At 51.6% G+C, this 8766-nt stretch overlaps 4 protein-coding genes across 4 annotated transcripts; 2 read left to right on the top strand and 2 right to left on the bottom strand.

Moving 5' to 3' along the window:
• Positions 1-97: 97 nt before the first annotated feature.
• ANOM_007413 (translation machinery-associated protein 20) lies at positions 98-845 on the top strand (the record flags this gene model as incomplete). Its single annotated transcript, XM_015552669.1, has 2 exons — positions 98-237; positions 455-845. Coding segments are annotated over 2 exons (531 nt in total), but the record flags the coding sequence as incomplete, so codon positions are not given.
• Positions 846-1078: 233 nt separating this feature from the next.
• ANOM_007412 (RIC1 family protein) lies at positions 1079-4449 on the bottom strand (the record flags this gene model as incomplete). The annotated part of the gene is made up of 5 exons (XM_015552668.1): positions 1079-1855; positions 1902-2377; positions 2427-2694; positions 2745-4130; positions 4189-4449. 5 exons carry the CDS (start codon positions 4447-4449, stop codon positions 1079-1081), a joined length of 3168 nt encoding a protein of 1055 aa, XP_015405173.1.
• Positions 4450-4796: 347 nt separating this feature from the next.
• ANOM_007411 (putative Hsc70 cochaperone (SGT)) lies at positions 4797-5967 on the top strand (the record flags this gene model as incomplete). Its single annotated transcript, XM_015552667.1, has 3 exons — positions 4797-4829; positions 4857-5842; positions 5901-5967. 3 exons carry the CDS (start codon positions 4797-4799, stop codon positions 5965-5967), a joined length of 1086 nt encoding a protein of 361 aa, XP_015405170.1.
• A 799-nt stretch (positions 5968-6766) lies between these two features.
• On the bottom strand, positions 6767-8362 carry tim44 (protein translocase subunit TIM44; the record flags this gene model as incomplete). The annotated part of the gene is made up of 3 exons (XM_015552666.1): positions 6767-7442; positions 7504-7871; positions 7967-8362. The coding sequence occupies 3 exons, from the start codon at positions 8360-8362 to the stop codon at positions 6767-6769; spliced, it is 1440 nt and encodes a 479-aa protein (XP_015405171.1).
• Between the last annotated feature and the right edge of the window lie 404 nt (positions 8363-8766).

Genomic DNA, 8766 nt, shown 5'->3' with positions numbered 1-8766 from the left:
AAAGAAAAAAAAAAAAACAAACCCGCCCCAGAAACCACAAACAAATTACCTTAAAAAGAAACACCTACTGATTAATGAATGTTTAAAACATTATAGGATCCCAACGAGCAACCGCTCAAAAGTGAAATCCAGCGTGCAGCGCGGCCTCCGCCAGCGCTTCGTAGAAGCATACCCGGGCTTCGAACCTTACATTGATGACATCCTGCCGAAGAAAGCTCAGCTCGATGCTGTGAAACTGTACCGCTCCTTTCCTTTCCTATCTTCCTTTATTCCTATCTTCCGTGGTCCATACCTTATGACGCCCTCGATACAAAAGAGATATCAATCACATGTCATGCCATTATCACATCTATCTACATGGAATAGATAGATAGATAGATAGATAAAACCAACCCCTCACATACACCACACCACTCCCCCCACCAAACCCATACTAACAAGGTAAACGAAACAGCCCCGAAAAGTGCACCCTCTACACCATCGACTCCACACCCCTCTTCTACCAACCGCAAGACGGCCCCCCGATCCCGCACCTGAAGCTGCTGCACCAGTACCCGACGGCGCTGCCGACGGTGCAGATCGACCGCGGCGCGATCCGGTTCGTGCTGTCCGGGGCGACGCTGATGGCGCCCGGGCTGACGAGTCCCGGGGGCCGGCTACCGGAGAAGGAGCATGCGTTGGAGGCGGGCCAGGTGGTTGCTGTGCTGGCGGAGGGGAAGGAGACGGCGTGTCTTGTGGGCACGTTGAAGGTGGGCACCGAGGAGATGAAGAGTAAGGGGAAGGGGGTTGTTATGGAGGATGGACATTATTTGGGGGATGGGTTGTGGAGGATGAGTCTTGATTAGGTTTTTTTCTTTTCGTTTCTTTTCTTTTTGTTTTGTTATTGTTGGGTTGGGTTGGGGAGAGGTGTTGTTTGGGTATGGTATGGGAGTGATTTATACCTATGCATGGAATGAAGTGATGATCGTTCATAGATATATGTATTTATTGTAAGGTTATCAATGGCAATTGCATTTAATCGATTCAATTCACTTATGCTATGGCTATGGCTATGTATGACATGTTATGTACAGATGGGTTAGGAAACTTCGTCGACGCTGTCCATTCTGTCGGGCGTCCGGGATGGGTTGCTTCCCTGGCGAGAAATGCTTTGGCGGGGCGAGATGGATGATGCGCCGGATAATGACGACCAGGATGGTGTGATGGCGAGGCCGAGGCCCTTGACACTCGTTCCGGATCCATTTAAGCCGGCGCCTGGGAGGCCCCCGTTTCGGAGGCCCGTCCGGTCAATAGCCCGCCGGAGCATCTCGCCAGACCCGTCGAGCGCAATGAGGAACCGCGCCAGCTCGGCGCAGAGCTCCCAGTCGCCCTTTTGTGAGGCCAGCACGAGCAGTCGAACGACGTAGTCTTCAATGGGTGCCTCGTAGCCATCGTCGTCTTCAAACGCCTGCAGCACTAGAAGGTAGCCGACGGCTGTCTTAAGAGAGTCGAGCCTGAGAGCCTGCTCAAACAGGTCTCTTGGGGGTGGGAGATAGGCGAAGAGAGTGCGCCATGAGCGGAGTTCGGTCTTCCGCGTGCATTGAACAACAATGTCCAAATACACCCGCGCCGGAAGCGAGGCTTGAAGGAAGGAGATGACCGACGGAAGTAGAGGATCATGCTTCTGCGAAGGGTCCTCTACTTTGCTATCTCGACTTGCATTGTCGACTTCATCGTCCAAAACGTGGTGAAGGAGGATTTCAAGGGCGTGCGGGAAGTATGAAAGATGGGAGAAATGTTGACACAGTGACAGCGCAGCTGGCATATCTCCATGAACTAAGCAGTACTGCAAGAAGTATGGAAGGAAGAGGTGTGTCTTTATCGTTAGTTAAGGGGCTATTGCAAAGGCTGGTTTGACTTACTCGAATGGCAAACTTCAACACGGCAAATGTGGTATCGCGTCGTTGGGTCATTTCTGACTCGACTCCCAACGCAATGCCCTTGTTCAACAAAACAGATAGAGGATAAAAGTCTAGGGGTATCTCGATCGCTTTCGGGACGTCTTCTCGTCGCAGGACATCTTGCACATCCCCCCAGGCAAGGAGGTCTTTGCCACAAAAGGTCCAGAGGGAGTCTCTCAATGATAGGTTATGATGATGCATATTCAAAACCATTTCGGCGGATGGGCTGGCTGGACGAGACTCATCCATCGGCGGAGCAAAGTTGAATGACAATTGGTCACGCATCAGAATGTAGTACTCGACATCATGCGATATCACCCGCATGTCATACTTCAAGTCCCCGGTGGGCGATTGGGACGGCTGTAGCAAAACCAAATTGCCATCAACCAAAAGAAGAACAGATGCTACTTTCACATCTTGAGATGGGTCGCCATCACCTGCTGCTGTCAGACGCGCCACATGCCAACATGAAATAGACACACTTACGCATTTGATCCTCCGGCAAGACCCAACTGATCGCCCGGACTCGGGTGGGCGCTCGCACAATGCCGTTAAACGCAATTTGGCCGACTGGAACAAGTGTGATTCGAGCGTGCATGGAATTAATGATGAAATGATATAGGATGTTATCATAGGTGTAAACGAGAATGGAGTCCTCACCCGACGGGCCGATGAAGACCACGGGTGAAGGGAGATATTCAATATGCAAGATCGATTGATTATTCAGGGGTAGCTCTCGGGAGTATAAACGCAGCTATACAAGTTAGTTTCCCCAGCACATTCTTGAAAAGATACGGCACGCACCTCGTATGACCCATCGCTTTCAATGGCGGCTATCAAGATATGTCCGTACCAGCACATACCACCCCGGACCGCAAACGAGTTCTCTATTTTAGAGTCCTCAAAGACTTTCCAGCGTCCGCTGTTGACACTGTAGTGTGCTAAGCCTCGTCTGCCTGCGATTGCCACATATCTCCCATCCTGGGAGACTACACTGGAACGAATTGGCCACTGCGATTGGAGGTAGGTCGGGGGATATTGCGCATGATGCCAGAGGGAGTCCTTGCCCGAGATAGTCATAAGGTCGGGTAAGTCGTGCCCTCGATACAGAATGATCTCGGTTCCAGTCTGTAGTAAGCCTCTAGCCAGATTTGCGGATGAAAAGCAGCCCGTCAAAGCGCTCCGTGCCGTCTCCAAAATCCATAGGCGACGATCATTCTGTGCGGTCAAAATAATATCTGAGCCTCCACCTATCCAGCATCCATATGAGACCCCTGTTAGCCAATCCTCGGCATTGGTCCCGGCAAGAGACCTGTCCGTCGAAAAACTATTCCCTCCCGGCTTGCCAAACACGCTCCATGTTGTCCAACCACGTTCGTAGCCCGCGAAGAGACAGTAGCCATCCGGTGAATAGGACATGAAGTTTAAATTTCCTGTTGTGTGAGGCGATGCTGGGAGTTGCAGTTTATGAGATAGTGGGACATTTCCAAGGTAGTCTTTAGCGGTATACACGAAGATGTCACCGTTGGCGCAGTTGACAGTAAGCAGTGAGAATCGAGCATTGACGGCAACCCTGAGCGCTTTCTCGCCGTCGTTCTTCGGACTGTGGAAACAGTGGCCGTTGAAGAGCTTCTTTGGGTTCTCAGGATCACGCGAGCCCTCAGGTACGCGTTGAACTGCGTACGCTTGTCCTTCATTCGTAACCCACACCAAGAGGTTGATAGCACGATCGTACACCATCTCGGTAATAGAAGTCCGCTTAGACACGCCCAATATGCGGCTTAGCAATTCCGAGGTTGTCTGAGCGCCGTGCGCATCAGGCATCCATCGAATGCATTGAATTGCCGCAGGTTTCACGGTAGCAACCACAAGCTCGTTGTCCAGTGCCAGAGCCTTCACAATTCCAGATTCTATCTTAATAGCCATCCTAAAGCGAATACTGGCATCCCGGACGCCATTCGCATCTTCCTCGCGGGCAAGCTGCTGCCGGCGGGTTTGGGTGGAATGATCGAAATGCTGCTGATAGACATGACCATGTGGATCGGTAGCAACTGTATACGTGAGAAGGTATCCGTTCAGCGTCTGAACAACAATTATCGTCGAGTCGGGGTGCATCAGCAAAGCTACATTCGGACCATAAGTGCTAAGTGACGAGGCGGATCGGGCGACAGCGGCGACAACAGCGGTCGGCTAGGGACCAGTCAACACATGTACACGTCGAAGTAGATATAACTCAACCGAGACATACTTTTGTCTGCCACACGGCTATTGAAGTAGCCGTCATAGTCGCAAACATATGACCACTCCGAGAGACGCAGAGGCCGTCAATGGCCTCGTCAGCCCAGGCCACCTCCTCCCTGGACGGTTCCTTGGGTCCATTGTCATTTAGCGATAGCCTCTGTTCCACAGAGCGCTCCAAATCTAATTCTTCAGTATCGTCGGACGGCACGAAGGGGATCGCAGGGCCGTTGACCGCATAGACCCGAGGTACTCCATTGGGCCAGTACATGGCTCGTCACAGGTGAGAAAGTCGTGAAGAGCGAGCTGACATTGAGTCATCTTCGTCGGACGTAGAAGAGTTATTCTGTCGGACTCGGGACAGAGTCAATCCGAGGATAACCGACCATAATCATCTAATACTATTTCCGACTGCGACATACAAACGCAAGTGTATACCGAACGTTGAGGGTGACGGCAGCAACGGCTATCACGTGCACGGGAGCTTGCAGGCAAACGTGCCAAACAGTACAGTTACTGCTTTAGTCCCCGCATCCAAAATCCCCCGCGACGGTGATCTTTCTTCCGACAGGCGAAGCCCTTTTACCGCGATATCCCGGCTAATTTTCATATCATGGCATGAGTCCTCTGTTGCGCATCTTTTGTTCTGATGTCCGTGCTAATTTGCTCCATCTCTAGGCTCCTACCGAGTCCAAGAAGCGCCTGGCGCTCGCAATCATCGACTTTCTGGGCTCCAGCTTGAAGGATGGAACCCTTACTGCTGATGACGCAGAATCGATCGAGATCGCTCAGTCGTGCATAGCGGATACCTTCAAGGTTGACCCTTCCGATGAGGCTGCTGTGAAGGAAGCTGTCGGCGGTCAGTCTCTTGCAAGCATCTACAGTGTCTACGAGAAGCTCCGCAATAAGGGTGACTCTGCTGGTGCCGGTGCGCAGGCCAGCTCGAGCCAGAAGCCCCAGACCGGTGCCCCTACCGCTGAGTCTGATAAGCTTAAGTCGGAGGGTAACGCTGCCATGGCGCGCAAGGACTACAACTCCGCTATCGATCTCTACACGAAGGCTTTGGCGATTGCCCCCTCCAACCCTATCTACCTCTCCAACCGTGCTGCTGCCTATTCCGCCTCCGGTCAACACGAGAAGGCAGCCGAGGATGCCGAGCTCGCCACAGCCGTCGACCCCAAGTATTCTAAGGCATGGAGCCGCCTGGGTCTTGCTCGCTTTGACCTGGCTGATTTCCACGGCGCCAAGGAGGCCTATGAGAAGGGTATCGAAGCTGAAGGTAATGGTGGCAGCGAGGCCATGAAGAGAGGCTTGGAGACCTCCAAGAGGAAGATTGCAGAATCTACTCGCGGTGCCGAACCTCCTGCTGATGCTGTTGACGATGCTGCCGGAGCAAGCCGTGGTGCCGGCGGTATGCCAGATCTCTCTTCCCTCGCTGGCTTGATGGGCGGTGGCGGCGGTCGTGGTGGCGGCATGCCCGACCTTGGCTCCCTCATGAGTAACCCTATGTTCTCCAGCATGGCCCAGAATCTGATGAGCAACCCGGACATGCTCAACAACCTCATGAGCAACCCTCAGTTGAGGCAGATGGCAGAAAACTTCGGCAGTGGCGGTGGAATGCCAGATATGTCGAGTTTGATGAGTGACCCTAGCATCGCTGATATGTAAGTCCTACATCTGTGGAAATAATGATGTGGCTTTGAAGCTAATTAACTTGTGCAGGGCTCGGAATCTGATGGGCGGTGGTGGTGCCGGTGGTGGTGCAGGTGGTGCCGGACGTGGCCAATGAATAAGAAACTGCTCTGATGTTTATTAAAGTCCGGGTATCTCGTTTGCTTTAAAGGAATCATTCATATTATATATTTTTACTTAACCTTGGCTATGTATATCTTGGAAAACTTGGTTCTTATGTTACGGAATAATCATAAATATATAGTTACGCCCACGATTATGCCAAAGCGGTAACCACATTCAGTTCCCTTTGAAATTCCAGGCGATTTTACATGGGTAGATTTTTTTTATAGTGAATGAGTCTCTTGAGTAAGGTAGGGGAAAAATTCAAAAAAAGTTAAGACTTCTCGTTGCTATAGGACTAAAATATATATTGGCAAACAAGCTGGACATATCCAGATGCAAGTGATGAGGAGAGTGGAGCGTTGATCTTGTAGTCAATAGCAGAAACGCCGAATACGCCAGGCAGACCATTAAACCAACTTATGTATGGAAATGACACTGTTACCGTGCGCTCAGATATCGCCATCCAGTCGTGTGTACCGAAGTCGAAACCACAGAGGCAGCAGTCGGGGAAATGGATATAAAGAGAGAAATGGAAGAAAGCAAGAACATCCAGAAAAATTAGCAATGGCTACTATCACACATAACATGAAGCACTGGTTCCACCTGGCTCTATGAGTTTTGGAAAGTTCATATTGTACAGTCGGATGATATCAAAACAATGGAGAAGAGAAATATTGGGGAGGTGATTCATCAAAAATCGCCGATAATCAAGACATGGTTGGTCGGTTATAATATGATCGTCGAATGAGGAAGAATGGATACGCTGAAGGGAGGAATCTGTTCGGGGCCGTTTAGATGTAGTCACGAGCAGCCTTCTGCAACTCGATCAGTCTCCAACCGCGGGTCTCCGGGTTGTTAACATCTTCAGGTATCCTTGTGAGACCAATGGCGTAAGTGACCAGCTGGACCTTATCCTCCATACCAGCGGCAAGCTCGCCGGTCTTCACGTTCTTGTACACATGTACTTCTTGTGAACGGCAAGTCACCACGAACACAGGAATATCACCAGGGTCCAACATACGGGCGTTCATGACTTCAACGCCACGGACATCGAGAATACGACCATCGGATTTGAGGCCGGCAGTTGTATACTGCTTGGCGAGGGCAGCGTAGACGCTGAACTGAGCGTCGGAGAGCCAAAGCTTGAGGGTCTCAACGTCTCCCTTCACGTACGCGTCCAAAACCTCAGGAAGGATATATTCACGCATCTCCCGCAAGAATTCCTCCATCTGGAAGTTAGGATCCATTTCACGGAACTTCTTAATGACCTGGGCAGTTTCATTTTCGGCAAAGAATCCAGCTACGCGGTCGGAAATGCTGCGGGCGGTGCTGATCAACGGATTCTCAGACTCGTTATAGGTTTCCTTGAAAGCAAATAGTTTCTGCATCATAGGGTTGGAGTCCTTGAAGTCGCGCCATGACTCCTTCCAGGCAGAGTCCTTATGAAGTGTGACGTTGGTACCGGCACTAGGAGGGAGCGCATGGTTAGCAACAGAACGACCGATGCCATCTGGGGAGAACGACTTACTTTGGATCTTCAACCATGGGTTCGACCCGCTTACCAGACTTCAATTCCAACTCTTCACGCTGCTTCCTCAGCTTGCGGCGCTCCTCCTTCTCAATATAACCACCATAGCGGGAGCTACTGCCATCGTCAATGGCCTCCTTGACGTTCTTGTAGGCCTCCGTCTCTCTCACGGGCCGCGTCACCTTCTCGATTCCAGAGCCGGTCGCGTTAACACCCTTTCGGATACCCTTAACGACGGGAGTATTCCATGTCCAGGAAGCTCCTTTGCCGAGGGCTTGACCGGTGGTCTTCAAGGCAGCTCCGGTTTTAGTCGCCGCCGCTCCATGGGCGGCTTCATAGGCGGCACGAGCCTTCTTAATATTTTCATTCTCTGTGACTGGTGTGCCGAAGATGCAAGAGCCTTAGTGGACTCGTTCCACTCCTTGGAGGCCTTGAGCTCTGACTGCAGAGTCTCTCTGAAGACCTGCCAGGGAGTCTTGTCTCCGTGAGGAGGGGGAGGAGGCGCATTCTTCTTTTCCTCCTCAGACTTGCCTTCATCCTTCTCCTCCTTAGACTTGCCTTCGTCATTTTCCTCCTTAGCTTCCTCGGATTGCTTCTCTTTCTTCTGTTCTTGTTGTTGCCAGCGGGAAGTGCTGACATGGAAAGATCGCGTGAGAGGAAGAGCAGCGTACGGGGAAAGGATTTGGGAGAGAGGACGGTTTGCGCGTTCAGTATTGGAGGAAAGGGAGATTCTGGCTGTAGGCGATGTCGAGTAAGAGTGGATGGATGACCGTTGAGAAGCAGCTGTTCTCAAACTCGGTACTTGAGACCGCAAGGTGGCCGCCCGCGCGGTGGCCGACATTCTAGTAGCCGAAATCATGCTATGTATGGTATGAATAGATGCTAGAGGATGAAAAGGAGGAGTCAGAAGAGTATGAGGTCAGCAACGCCCCGAGGGTGAAGGGGGAATTGAGGAGTCGGATGTGGAGGCGAGGAAGAAGCGATTTCGGCTGCGGAGTCAATGGAGAGATGGAGAGGGAGAAAGAAAAAGTTGAGATGCAAATGCCAAGACTCGAAAATTCGGGCCCTTTTCCGCCGCCTTCTGTCCCGAACCACCGTTGCGCCGTTCACGATCCCAACCGCCCGAGGTACTTTGCGACCAGATCGACCTATTTACTTAGGATTGCCCAATTGCCTTCGTTAGCAGGACATAGCTGTGTTATCACCCTCCTGTTTTCCTTGCGTTGGTCGGTCTCATCCGCCACGCTCGTTCCGACTACCTTC

This window comes from Aspergillus nomiae (genome assembly GCF_001204775.2).
Source record: "Aspergillus nomiae NRRL 13137 chromosome Unknown contig00219, whole genome shotgun sequence".
Taxonomy (NCBI): domain Eukaryota; kingdom Fungi; phylum Ascomycota; class Eurotiomycetes; order Eurotiales; family Aspergillaceae; genus Aspergillus; species Aspergillus nomiae.
Note: the sequence above shows the minus strand (reverse complement) of the source record. Positions and strands in the feature narration are given on the sequence as shown.